This window comes from Phaethon lepturus, unplaced genomic scaffold (assembly GCF_000687285.1).
Source record: "Phaethon lepturus isolate BGI_N335 unplaced genomic scaffold, ASM68728v1 scaffold50150, whole genome shotgun sequence".
In the NCBI taxonomy this organism is placed as follows: domain Eukaryota; kingdom Metazoa; phylum Chordata; class Aves; order Phaethontiformes; family Phaethontidae; genus Phaethon; species Phaethon lepturus.
The window spans coordinates 14,572-28,820 of NW_010513758.1; the positions used below are offsets into that span (position 1 = coordinate 14,572).

The following is a 14,249-nucleotide window of genomic DNA, read 5'->3' on the forward strand; positions in this document are numbered from 1 at the left end:
GCATTTGAGGCTGTTGATGTGCCTTGGGACAGCTATTTCCAGAAATGGTGTTTAGTGAAGAATATTATTTGGTATTTGTGCTGTCTAATTTTTGCTATCATGTGATGGAGCAGTTCTTATTCTTTTTATTACTGGAAGTGTCTTCTGGTTTCTAAAAATCTGTAGAATCGATACAAATGCTGAGATAGTTATGTATGTCTTCCTAATGAAATGCAGCTAGCTAATTAATCAGCCTGGCATCGAGTTCAGGACAGCAAATTCTTCTTTCCTCTACATTCAGCTCCAGATTGGAAATAATTATTTTTAATGTGGATGCCAGATCTGGGGCCCTGCCATCTCCCACACATGCACACACCCAGTGACTGTCAATGTGCTCCCATGCATTTGGTAGAGAGCGGGGCCTTTTGCTGCGAGGAGGGAAATGGCAGAGTTGTGGCCATTGCTAGAATAATTTCCTTTCTCCTTTGTACCCTTGGCTGTGTGCAGTGCAGTTCTTGATGTGCAGGCAGTGATTGCTCCCTGAATATCCTGATCCCACCACATCAACAAAGAAAAATAATCAGGTTGAAAAGAAGTCTTCTGCTGGCCACCAGTTAGTTTAGGGCATACGTATAATTTAAAGCCAGAATAGAGGTGTTTTGTCTTTCTGAGTAACTCTGTGGAGTTCCATACATCGACATCGTAATGATTCTTGACTGTTGGAAATAGGACAAACTGATACTCAGGCTCTGCAGAAAGTCTCTTGGGTGACTTTTAGGGTGGGCAGCATTGCCCAAGTCAGGAGAGATTGCTAATTTGCTGGGAACCTCCTTGTTTGCTTTTGATGGTACATGCTTACAGTTTTGCATCCCAGGACAGGCTCCTGACCTGAGTTTAGTCCCATGATATAACATTACTCCAAATCAGACTAGGCAGTGTGTTTGAACTGGAATGAGCATTTGGGCGTCTGTAAAATTTTCCCTCCTTCCCTGGTCTGTCATTAAAATCACTTAGCTGGTAATTACAGCTTTTCAGTTACCTGAACACTCTTCAAAATCAATCTGCAAACAACGTTAAGCCTCTGAAATTGCTTGTATTTATGTAATTCCTTCTCCTTTTTCAAAGAGGCAGTCCTGCTTTATGAAGAGGGGCTGTGGGATGAGACTTGTGTTAAAGCTAAACTGTAGTAAAATGTAATTTATACAGTAGAGTTGATATTCCTGAGGTAGTGACTGCCTGAGACTTTCATGAAGAGTGGAGAGGGGAAAGAAACTTGACAGAGTATGGCTAGCATGTGCTGAGCCAGGTTGTGTGTACTGCACTTGTACCATAAAGAGGGAAATCTTGATGTAATTAGAAAGCAAAATGGAGCTATTTAATGCTGTTTTTTCTCCAAATTATCTGAAAAACAAAATGGTATTTTTAAAGGAAAGGAGGCTTTTTTTGTGAGCACGCTGAGTCCTAGGGCTTCCAAAGCATTACCATATGTTCCCTTTGGTATGTGATATTTGTTGTTTACTGTGTCCATCAAACTGTTTTTCTTTCATAGTTGTATCACCTTCAAACCAACAAATGCCTGGTCGCCCAGGGCCACCCAAGTCAGAAAGGAGGCCTGGTAGTGGTTCGGGAATGTGACTACAATGATCAAAACCAGGTATGGTATTCCGAATTATATTGAATAGTGATTCACGTCTTACAAATTGCTAATCTGTTTTCCTGATGGCCAAGTGCACTAGTATAACATCTCCTCAGCAAGCAGCCTGATTTCAGACTATCATTCAAACTGCAGGGCTGGCCAAGGAGACTGTGGAACTTACTGCTCTGTACCTACTAATGCTGAGTGGATATTATAATCTCCGATCTTTATGGCATGAATCTCTGTATGTGGTTGAAGACTCTCCTTAAGTGGTTCCTGATGGGTTCACAATCCACTAATTGACACTTCAGAATTTGTAGAAGCTCTTTCAGTCAGTTCCTCTTACCGGGATTTAAGGCAGCCTTTTCCTGCCCTGCCGTTCTCTGTGTACTGTACAACTAGTCCTTTGCTGCTGGAGTAGCTGTAGTTTTGGGTGAATGAATGATTTATTGTTACTGTTAAATAGAAGGAATTATAAGGAATTTAGAAAATTCTTTGGCTACAGGTGAGGATTAATTGGGGATGATGTGAAAATATAAGGAGAGTTTTTGTATTACTACATGAAGCCTTTGCCATTCTACTTCTGTTCTTTCAGACAACAGAAATTCAGGACTTGGATAAATAATCTCCAGGGTAGAGAGATCTTCACCTAGTGCCATAAAGACTTTTACCTAGCTAAGAACTACATTGAGAACATAATGGTTTAGGAGCCCATGGGACTCAAGTCTAAAAAATAGATCGCATCTAAAGAGAAAAGTAATCAAAGACACAAAATAAATGGAGCATGGGATGTAATACAGCATAGCTTTACCAAAGGTGGGTTGTGCTAGACTAACTTGATGCTTTATGAAATGGGCAGTAGTTTTCAGGATCTGGAAAATGCAGCAGTAGAAGCAGCATGATTTGTAATAGCCCCAAACAAAAAATTACGTGCTTTGTCAACTGATGGGACTTTTTGCTTCCGACCTGTGGCCTCATCAGTTGAATGAGATAGAGGGAGATAGTGTGAGGGGTGTTAGTCACTGCCTGGGTAAGTGTGGTTGGCTCTGCACAAGTGTTCTCCAGTTGCCACTTAGACAGGACCAAGCAATACATCCCTGCGCTTTGCCTCTGGAGTACTGAGTAATCATCACTATGACCAAATTATAGGTCCCTGTGTTAAAGACGGATGAATTTAAGCTGGAATGGGAATGAAGGTTTTCTTATGTGGTATCTTCCATTAGCTGTAAGAAAGTCAGCAAGTCTTGTAAATGTGAAGACTGTGTAAATGTAATAGTAACTGATTGGCACCAGTGATTGTATGTCTACAGTGCCAAAGGTGCTACGCTTCTTTCTGAGCCATTCAGTCTGTGAGTGAGAAAGCAGTGATGACTTCCAGTGGATGATGGCCGCAATAAGAACATATGGGTCCTCACAGTTACTGCTTCCCTTCTCCCTCCTGCAGTATTTCTAATAGTGAAGTGCCGCATGGCTGGAGGAGAAAGCCCATTGTTTTTCCTTAACAAAACCTTCTTCTGATTTTTCTCCTGGAGACAGAAACTTCAGTTTTCCTTTTGGTGTTGGGAAAGACAAATTAATGCTCAGATTGTTGATCTTTGGCTTATTTTCTCATTAATCTAGTTTACTACTGGTAAATTAAGCAATTGTTCTCATAAAAAAACTGGCTGTGCTATCTTCTTTCACAGTGATTTTGTTCTACAACCAACTATGTTAACAAACAGTATGTTTTTTTGCCGTTAGACTTGTTTTGTTCTCATAAATCCCCTGAGTGCATTCAGCCAGCTTGCTTTCATATCCTCTTGAACAACCTTGCTCTAGATACATGAGAACAGTGTAAAGACAGACAACACTTATACAATTAGCAAGAAAATTCCTGAGTTTTGGAAGTTTTTAACTGTTGTTTCTGGTAACATTCAACCTGTTGGCCTTTTCAGCTAATTTTTACTCTAGAACTATCTGTTCTATTGGCCTAATAAGAAAGCCTGTGTTTGGGTCTGGTGAAAGGCAGGTACCCCGCTATCCTGTCCCCTGGATGCCCACTGGCAGTAAGTTAAATGTGTGTTGCTTAATACACACAGTGCAGACAGTTATTTTGGAAGATGACAATCTGTACTTTGCAAGCAGTATTTTTGTGACTTTGTTTAGTGTTGTTCTGAGCCAAAGGTGGTATTTTTGTAGATAACAGCCTTTGAATTTTTGCTTTTTAATTTTTGCTTTTTCATGAGTGTCTAATTGTATTTTGACCTCATGTAAGCTTTTGGCATCCTGTGGCAGTGAGTACCACAACTTAGCTGTGCTTTCTGTGGTAATAATTTGATGCCACTTCATGCTGATTTCATTTGCCAGCTAATGTTTCCCTGAGGAGCAAGAATAAGTTGTCACTGTTTATGTCTTTCCAGGCTGCTTTTGCTCTGTGAATAGGTAACACCCTCCCTTGAACATCACATGCTACTGCTCAGAAAGTTGAAGGAGCAGTCTACCTGGGAAAACGTGTAAGGGCCTTCGTAAGACTCATTGACTGCAGTTCCTTTAACTGGAAAATGATCTTCTGTGTAATCTGTTGATTGGAAAATGGTCTTCTGTGTAATACAGATGATTCTTGCTCTTGAGAACTCTGTGGGGAAACCAGACTCACAGAAGCCATGAGACTGGCCTTACAAGCCAGTCTGCTTTGCTTGTAGTTTATGCCTGCTTTGTTTTCTCCAGCCTTTGTGGCTGCTAGGAGAAGCTCAAATTCTTACTGAACTCCTCAATTTTCAACAATTGACAAACGTTGTGAAACCTGCAGTTGCATCACCATTATGGGTAATACTTGTGATTCAATTTGATTTAGGTGATCAACATTAAAGTTAAAAACTACTCAAGCACATCAGAGCATCCTATTTTCTAGGACTTGATGTGACCGAGTGACATTCAGTTCATCTTCTTGCTATAGAAAGAAAAAACAATAAGGGAAGTGGTTCTCACAAAGGTGATACATCTAGAAAATATTCCAAAATTTGGGTCTTTCTCTGAACTATAATGAAAACAAGGACATCTCATTAACCGTGACAGAGATACCCAGTCTGGGAGAACACTGGGGATTGAGCACAGCTTTAGAAATAAATGATGAAACTTTTGAAGTTAGAAATAGCACAAGTAGGAGAGGTCACAGGATCTAGTAGAATGAAGGTCAATGTGGAGAGGTCTGAAGTAACAAAAGAATCTGAAAAACTGAATGTGAATTTTGGAAATAAAAGACCAACATGGAATGAGAAATTTTGTAACTGAAGAGTGATTGTGTGAAGGAACTCCCAAGATTGTCAAAATACACTGCCGAATTTCAGGAGGGTGTTTATTTGACCTCTTTCTGGAAACAAAACTGAGAATGCACAAGGTAGTGCACACCATAATACTTGGTTGTAGAAGCAGGATGGAAAATATTTAAGCACTTTGAAAGATCATCATGAAAGACTGGAGGTGTCTGAAAAGTGGAAGTAAAATCTATGTGATGTGGATTCTGCTCAAACAACATCATGCCAAGGTTAATTGGGTGGTGGTTAGGAGGCAAGGACACTGAAGCAGGCTTTGGGCTAGATATTGCCCCAAAGGGGTAGAAGTAGTTGCTAACAAACGTGGAAGAGAAGCATCAAGGAACACTACAAAGGAACATTTTGGAATAAAGCATAATGGCCAACACAAGACTAAGTAGTGGGACTTTTCGTGATCTAACAGCTGAAAGAAGATTGGGTTTATCATGTATCTAATGCCTGCTTGCCTTCTTCCTGACCTAAATTCTTAAAGACAAGTTCTTTTTCCAAAAAAACTCCTCTCAGTTCACTGAATTATTCAGATTTTTTCTGCTGTTTGTTTTCAGATATGCTAGGTTGACTCTTAAGCTTTACTTTCTGTGTTGTTATAACCTCTGTGTGTTTTCTTCATTTCAACAATTTAACCTTTGTCTTGCTTAGCAATATATTAAGCTTTAAAAATGTGACTGTTGCCATTCCTCTGGGGATGGTGCTAAGGTGTCTAAGCATGTGCGTCTGTGCCCTGGGACTTTAAAAAATAATTGACTTGAGCAGAGAATTTCAGAAAAGCTGTTAACACTCTTGCGGCACTTTATAAATGTACACGTACATACTTTACAAACTGGTCAAGAGTCTAGAAGGATGTGCTCACTAAATCACTGCAGTTCTCTAAGATCTTTTTCTGTAAACCTCTGGTTTGTGGCTGTTAGTTTGCTTTTCTGATACAACAGATATATCTAGAGTGAGTGTGAAGACATGGAAGTTAAGTCTGCTTGCTGCTTTTCCTTAAATTGTTTGAGGAATGCAATTCTTCCATCCCTTTAATTGTCACCTATACAAAATGTCAGCAGCACACTGAAATGAAACAAGAAGCATGTGCTTTGGAAAGACCTTCAGGAGGACATGGGGTTTCCAGGATAGTAACAGCTTAACTTGATGATTGTAGACCACCAAGCTTTGATTCTAGTAACTTTCACAAGTAATTTGGTGCTGTGATGTCATTGTTATCCATAATAACAAGAAGTGGAGTACATGCAAATAGCTGTGATAATGCAAACGGGTGGGCGCAGCTCTTCCTCAGTGCTGAGGTGGCTTTTTTGTGTTCTTAAGCTGAATTTTGGTCTTTTAAAAACTGTCTGACTCCATAATGTAACAGAGCCAATCTAAGCAACAGATTGTAACTGATGAGAGTCCTGGAATGCTTCTCCTGTCAGTGTGGTTCACGGCAGGGATTTTCTTTCACACAAAGGGCTGTTTCTGTAGTAGTTATTGTCTTCGATTTACTGAAGTTTTTCAATGGTGCTCTAGTGCTAATGCAATTTGCATACCAAATAAGAGTGTCTGTCTACACAGCTTTGCCAGTTGGCCGCCGATGCCTTTTGCTACACTCCACTGCACTCTGAAAGCTGAAGGGTAGGCTGATGCTTTCTGGTTTATTTCACATCATTTTGAAATATTTATTCCTTATAAACAGCGAACTTCCCCTTTCTACCTACTACAGATTCTTTGTTTGGTGGTTGTTTTCCCCCCCGGCCCCTTGGCTGGGTGATAGGTTTTGTTTTAATACAGTTGTCTGTATGGACAGTGGAACCAAAATCTTCTACAGGTAACTCCATTTTTCAAATGGAAATTATAGCATGGGCCATCCTCCTAGATAATGAGGCACTGTTTGAGCCCTCTCCTCACTTGACTTTCCTCTGATGTAGTTCAGCTAGCTGTTACCTATTTACATTAACTAATTGCATTGCAGAATAGTTTCATCTCTCACCAAAACCAAAAGTTCAGTAACACAGCCCTGTATCTCTTTATTATGGTAAAAAATAATCGCAGAAGGGGATCACTGGGTTGTAGGGGTTTATGGAGGGAGTGAAGAGTGTGCCACCTTTAGCAACAGTGGCAATCTGAAACCAGTTAGGAATAACAAATATTAGTTAAATGAAAGGGGAAAAAAAGCTGCAACATCCAGCCTTCAGCAGTGTCTTAACTCTGTGCAAAGACAGCAGTGTAACTGTAGTCATCACTGAAACTGTTTATTAAAGCCCTGTTTCTACCTAACTGCCTATGTAAATGAGATTAATGAAGTTGTCTTAGCAATCAATCCAGTAGGGTGTGTGATTTGTTGTCTTGTATGGGGGTGAAGGGAAATCCTGGAGGTACTAGAAGCCCTAGGAAACCTCAGTCTTAAATCTGTAAATAGACTGAACTACCTTTTGAGGGGGCTTAATTGAAAATCTGGTTCTTCTTAAGCTGCACCCGTGTAGAAAAAGGTTGTTACTAACAGTTTTCATACTTTGGACCTCCTCCCATTTATTTTGTCCTCAAGACCTACTCTAGCACATGCTATGCATCTGTCTGTAGGTGACCAGAAGGACCCACGCACCAGCTTTGCTGTAGCAGCGAGATCGCTTACCCTAGATCTGTGGGTCTCATTTTCCACTATGGGAAAGTTCAACTGGCTACTGTGCTCCAGATGACTAAGCATGCACAGGAGCTCTGTGCCCCTGTAGCTGAAGGTGAAGGCATTGACTCTGATGGGTGGGAGATTTGGGCAGGCATCTGAGCATTGCATAACCTGAAATGCCTTGCCTGGGGGAAGATCTCTAGCTGCTCCAGGGTCATCTGGGACCTCAGAAGGGTTGGTCGGCAACTGAATGGGCCACTGCACTCCAAGACTGAATGGGTCCTTGCACCTTTCCTCTTGGCTTGTTGCCTGTGTTGAGAGGCAGGGGAGAAAAAGCTGCTAGAATGATGCCAATCCTACAGCATTCAACAAATTCAATCATTTATTTGTCCCAAAAATTGATCACTTTCATTATGGAGAGAGGTTTTTCCATAACATCTGCCACTTAAGTTTTATTTGAAAACAGAAACAATTGATTACATTCCAATTGCATCCCATTGTTTTTCTTTGACTCCAGTGAAAATAGTCAGTGATTTTCCTTAGACCCGTGTAGCAGATCAGTCCATTAGCATGCGTAGTACACTCAGAACTGAGGTATAAATCCTAGATAGGCATCTGATTGATTACACACTTCTGATACTGTGCTTGAGCCTGAACCTAAGCAAATCATGGACAAAAAGACCACGAGAGCAGTTTATTCTCCTGGTAGATCAGATACCAGTGGTGCTGGCTGCCAGGAAGTGTTTCCTTCGTATACTGGGCTGTTGCTCCTGACAGCCTTGTAGCTCTTCTAACAACAAGAGCTAAACATCATCTTTCCAGTCTGCAGCAGCAAAGTAGTTAATAAATTCTGGACTATGCAAAGGCTTGCAGTCATATAACAAAAAACCCCATGGGGTGGCTTCGCTTTCTGTGTGCCTAAATCTTAATAATCTGCAAGTTCATACTGATACTCTAATCTGAATTTGGAACCATAATGTGTCCCATATTTGGGCCTTTTTTTCTTTGTTTTCTATACCAAACACATAATTAGTTTGAAATTAATTTTGGCCGTCTTCTATAAGCCTTTCTGGAGAAGTATCACAACTGGATTTAACCACTGTTGAGTGTTCTTTGCCATTACTCCGCTTTTGATTAAAGGTCTGCTCCCTGTGTCACTGCAGGGATGAATCTCTCTCAATTCTTACCAGTTTCATCTGCTGTTTGGATTTGGCTCCATCATTATTCTTCTTTTAATAATAATAGTCTTCTGGCAAGTCCTGCTATTTCTCCTTTCTCTCCTCCTTTTTAATCTTGCCATACTTTCTTTCTCATGACAGGGTTTAAACAGAAAAAGTATGTTAGAAGGCACAGAACTCCTGAGTTTAGGGCAAATTTTAATATGATACCTGCACTTCCTCAAAGGAGTCCTTCCCTGTATTATAATAGTCATTGTGATAATGAATGAGCTGTATGCTTTTTCAGTCGTGCTGTCCACCTGTGGCAGTGTCCTGAACCACTGCAGAAGGCTGCTTTTAGTTTCATCAGACCAAAAAAAAAAAAAAAAAATCAGAATTTGTTTTAGTTGCCCGACTTTTCTGCCTGCAATTTGATATTCTATACTCTGAGTGTGAAACTCATGCAGGCTTAGTGGAAAAAAAAAATCACACAGCGGGCACGGTTACTGCCGTATTGACCTGTGTGAAAACAAAACAGGGCTGGAAGAAGAGTGCAGCAAGAAGAACCGGGCGTGCCTGTAGGTACTGCTGCTTCTGGTACAGTTATGAGGGACTCAATTCCCTCTCATTCACAGATGCAGAAGTCAGGGGGAATGGGGTTGATGGTGGCAAGTGAGGCAGATGAGCAGGGATGCTCCTTGCATGCGCCAGCCTGGGGTTGGGTCTGGGAATGGCAGCAGACTGGGAGACCTGGCCCAAGCTATGCTGTCTCCTGCTCAGCAGCCAGAGAGGTTGGGAGATGCTGTACGGGTGCCGTCTGAATGCAGGGGCCCCACTGCGCCTTCAAAATAGCAGCTGTTTGGTGTTTAGCCAGATGGTCTCGGCATCTTCCCTGCACTGCAGAGTCACAGTTTTCACATACTTTCTCCTCCTTTTCCCTACCCCTTTCTAAAGTAGGGTATTTTGGGGTGCACACACCAAAGTTCATCCATTTCTTTGCTTTCTGGCCCAGGGATCAGAGTCTCCCATTGCTTATCAGAGCTCCAGGTCCTCCATCTAACTGATATTGAGTAACCTGATCTAATTAAAGATGTCCTGCTCATTGCAGGGGGGTTGGACTAGGTGACCTCTAAAGGTCCCTTCCAACCCAAACAATTCTATGATACTGGCCGAGGACTTTGCAGGCCTGAAGGCACTGTGGGAGCACGGACTGGCAGCTCCTGCAGTCAGACGAGACTGATGGTCCAGCTTCCCTGAGCCTTCAGCTGGGTCAGACATGCCTTGCTCCAAAGCAAGGTTTGGGCAGCCCTGTGAAAGCTAGCACGCTATGGATATGAACTGCAGCAACTGAAGGTGCCTGACAGCATTTTATACCAACATTAAAAATACCCGCTTCTGCCCAGAGGAGCACGCAGGAGAGGACAAACTGATGGGTTGAGCATGCCCTTGCTGCTTGTTAGAGGTGATGATGGTTTTCAGTGTGGTAACAGAGAAAGTCCTGTAATGTCATGTAAATTCAAGAACCCAAGTGGAGTTGAAGCTGGAAACATGAACCAGTACATTCTTGCTTTATACACGTGGGCCCCAGAGAGGACCTGAATTCAGTCCCACCGCTATGTGAGCTGCTGGCATATTGTGTAGGTTCCGGAAGTCCAGATCAAGACATTTTCATGTTGGTTCAGCTAAAACAAAGTGGGTGTGATGTGGGAGGGCTGGTCTCCCTCTAAGCACAGCACAGCTAGCAAAAGCAGTTTGGCTGGGGAACAGAGAAGGACATAAACCTGTCATGGTTATGAAGCATGTAGTTTCAGAACAGGAATGGTGAAGCAGTGATTTCTCTTGCTCCCTGGAGAGCAGTCTGGAAAGTTTTAATAGCATCTGGATGTCAGCAATCATCTTCTAACTGAGGGAAGATCTCTGAGCACCAGGCCACCAGCTGCAAGGAGTAGGACCCTGGGACCAGTGCTGGGACTAATGCAGGCTACCTGGCACCAGAATTTGCACAGCTGATTTTGGTTTCTCATCATTCAGTGTCTACAAGCTGACCCCAGAGCAGCGTGCTAACTAAATTCCTATGTGTTTATCGATGGATGCAGCAGTTTCAAAGAAGATTGGAGATAGATACCTTTTGGACTTGTGTGCCTGCCAAGCTACTTCCCCACAGCCCTTGGGCCACCTGCTGCAACCCATCATCCTCCTCTGGCCCGCATGCTGGCTCCCTGCGTGGAGTTGAGGCGATCCACCAGCCCCTCCTTCATGACTAAAGGTTCATCTTTGGATAAGGAGAGTTGGTGCCTGGCTTAATGACTTGGCTCAGAGAGCAGCTGGTCACCTGCTCAGAGATCCACCGCTTGCCTGTCATGTTACTTTGTCTAACTGCCTGGACAGGAGGAACAGCAGGATTAGAAATGGTCTTTTCAGTGCCTCTGTGTGGGCTAACACGGTGTGATGTTGGGAAGGCAATAGTGCGCTGCAGTTGTATTATTTCAGTTGCTGGAAAACAGGCAGCAAAGAGGCAGCGTGTATGGCAAGGCACATCTCTGACATCCACATGCTCAAGTACCTCCTCTGCAGCCGAACAGATGCAAGGCACCTGCCCTGAAACACTGGGATAAATGTCTTTCTATCTTCTCTTCCAGGTTTGGATTTACAATGAAGATCACGAGCTGATTTTAAATAATCTCCTTTGCTTGGATGTTTCGGAAACTCGCTCGTCCGATCCACCTCGTCTCATGAAATGCCATGGATCCGGTGGCTCACAGCAGTGGACGTTTGGGGTAAGTGAGCGGCTGGCATATAGCATGTTGCTTGTAATTAATGTCCCGATAAGTGACAATAGCACTAGCAGGGTATCAGGGTTGAGTAATTATGCCCAAACTTCAGATGTACCAAGCCAATTGTGCTTGGGGGAACATGTTAGGTGTGCGAGTCCTTGATACAGAGAAGGGCCAACCGTGCGCTGTTGGTTACAGTGCAAGACTGGGGGTGGAGGTCTGTTCTGGAGGAGCGTGGTGTATCCTTGCCATGATCTTCTGCTTCACTGGGCATCTCTTATGGCCATAAGCAGCGACACAGAGTCCGGTGCGGCTGTTCTCACACATTTGCTCCCTCCGTGCACGAGAGCTGGAGGTTGCTGCGCGAGAGAGCTGCCGGGGCTGTGCAGAGAGCCCTTTCCAGACAGAACAGGGGCCCTCAAAGCAGCTGCAGCCAGTTGTTAGTGGGGGATATGGCAGGGTCCTCTCAGGGGAAAAGAAAACAGAGAAGGCGGCCCTGTTTGTTTCTCACACTTGACTAGGGTCTGGTCTTGCCCTGGTTGCTGAGACCCACCGTGCACGAGGGACCCGTCACGCTGTGTGGCAGCTCCCCAGTGCATGGGTGCGGAGGGCCGTGGTGCTACTGAGGCTGGGCCAGATGCAGAGCAGGGGCCTGGCTGTGCAGCACTGTGGGCTCCTTCTTTGCCGAGCACTGGGGAACGGTTTTGATCATTGCTCCACCATTAAGAGACTATGGTGTAGACAAAGTTCAGGCCGGCATTTCACCTGTAAGGGTGTGAGAGCCTTCATTCCGATGTCTGAACGTGGTTATGGTGTGCGCTGTACTCTGGCTTTTAAATGGTGCTGCTGTGGGTCTGGTGTGTCAGGGAGGCTGCCGACAGGCTCATCCCTCAGGAGGGAGCATCCCGTCCCCTTAAGCATCACTTTCAGCTTCCGTTTGACAATGGAGGAGAACAGAAGTTTTCATAAATAAATGACAGAAGTTTTAATAAATAAATGCCATCTGTCTTTCTCCTCTAGAAAAACAACCGCCTGTACCAGGTCTCCGTGGGGCAGTGCATGAAGGTGGTCGATCCGCTTAGCCACAAAGGATATGTGACCATGGCCATCTGCGATGGGTCCCTTCCTCAGCAGTGGCATTTTGAGAGCTGAGACGGCGAGTGTGCGGCTGAGAAGCATTAAGCTGCGACCTGATTCCCCTTCAGCTTTGCGAGGAGCCCTTAGCTGGTAAGCCCAGCCCAACCATTGCGAGGACCCTTGGGAATTACTCGGCTATGAAGAGCTGTGTGCTTGAGAAGATCCAGGTGGTCACTGGTCCCTGGTCAGCTGCAGCAGCAACAGCAGCAGCCCCACTGCGGAACAACATGTAGAAGTGCAATTTATCATCTTGGATTACCCTGGATTATTGAACTGTTTTTAAGTAAGAGAAATTATTAGAGCAATGTAATTTAAATTGTGAGATTTTAGCTTTGTGGATCTTTTAAAAGACGATGACAGAAAGGAGTCCTCTTCAAGTATTTCACGTGCAGTATCTCATTAATTTACGTTTTTAGTATGGTTTTACTGGCCAAATTATTTTACTTTTTCTGGAAAATATTTTTATTCCCTTTTATCTTCTGAAAATTGTCATTTGTATTATTTAAATTTCATTCTTTTAATTTACAGTTTTAGGACACTTCGTGTAGTTTAAATTCTTAGCTGTCATTCGTCACCTCGTATTTAAAACAAAGTAACTATTACAAAGTCTATTTTGATGACTCATGACAGTAGCTGCATTTAAAATAAAGTATCATTTTTTTATTAATCTGTATGGCCTTACTCTTTGTAGCCGTTGGACCAGAAGGCACCAACTGAGAGACTGATGCAAACTAACACTCACATAACTTGGGTCTTCCCTTGTTCTCACTCCCTTTTCTTCACAGCCAGCTCTTTCTCCCTCTCTCACATCTTGGAGGGTTTGCCAGATAATTTGTCTGGTGGTTTTTTTTTTTTCTTTCTCCACTTCTCCGTTTCCCTTCCCAAGTTCATTTATTTCACTATTACCTTTCTTTGACTTCCTGCCCCGGCCCCAGATGCCGCTTCAGTGTGTGGAAGCTGCTGCAGAAGAGAGAAGCTGTTCTTACCCAGCGTTTTTTTTTCTTAGCCACGTTGTCCTTGTTCGTGCTGCCACAGCGACCTGCCTTCCCTGGGAAGCGTGCAGTTGAAACGCTGGCAGCGCCAGGACAGCCTTGCCCTTTCGCTTGGGCAGTGGAAACATTTTCCAGCTGCACAAATACTCTGGCATCCAGTTATTGACATTTGGGCAGCGAGAGGCAAATAACGGTAATATTGGAGTGATCACAGACCCAGGTCTTCCTGCAGAGCGGAGAGATTCACTTGTCACAGGTTGCATTTGGTGCCTCAGCAGTCGGCCCGGGCAGCCACCCTGGGAGGAGACGCGCAGGAGGAAGAGAAGGAGCAGGTGCCCTGCCACTGCCCGGCTTCTTGCCTGGAAGCAGCCAGTCACGGGCAGGAGGAACCAGGTAAGCTGGGTTTAACTGAAAACCAGAACAATAGGCTGAAGTGGAACTTCTTCCAGATAAAGCATTACAATGGAAAGAATTAAGTTAGATGCCAGCCAAGTTCCTTCCTGCCAACAGAAGTCTCTTTAAGAGACTTAACAAGCCCAGCCTCCTTCAGCAGGCTGCACTGTGGCTCTGTGTGCAGCCGGGGGGGACACCTGGGTGGCTTTTGTGGGTGCAGTTAATGGCAGCCGGCCCGGGGGAGGCAGGAGGGTGGGTGGCAGCTTTCCCT

The 14,249-nt window shown here is 43.8% G+C and overlaps 1 protein-coding gene across 1 annotated transcript in view; it reads left to right on the forward strand.

The window, feature by feature from the left end:
- Nucleotides 1–12,692, forward strand: part of GALNT11 (polypeptide N-acetylgalactosaminyltransferase 11) — a gene marked incomplete at its 5' end in the record, with an annotated part of 24,929 nt that extends 12,237 nt beyond the window's left edge. The window contains 3 exons of the mRNA XM_010290808.1: nt 1,529–1,633; nt 11,322–11,459; nt 12,477–12,692. Of these exons, the coding sequence (XP_010289110.1) occupies nt 1,529–1,633; nt 11,322–11,459; nt 12,477–12,608 (375 nt within the window). The remainder of the gene's footprint in view (nt 1–1,528; nt 1,634–11,321; nt 11,460–12,476) is intronic.
- Between the last annotated feature and the right edge of the window lie 1,557 nt (nt 12,693–14,249).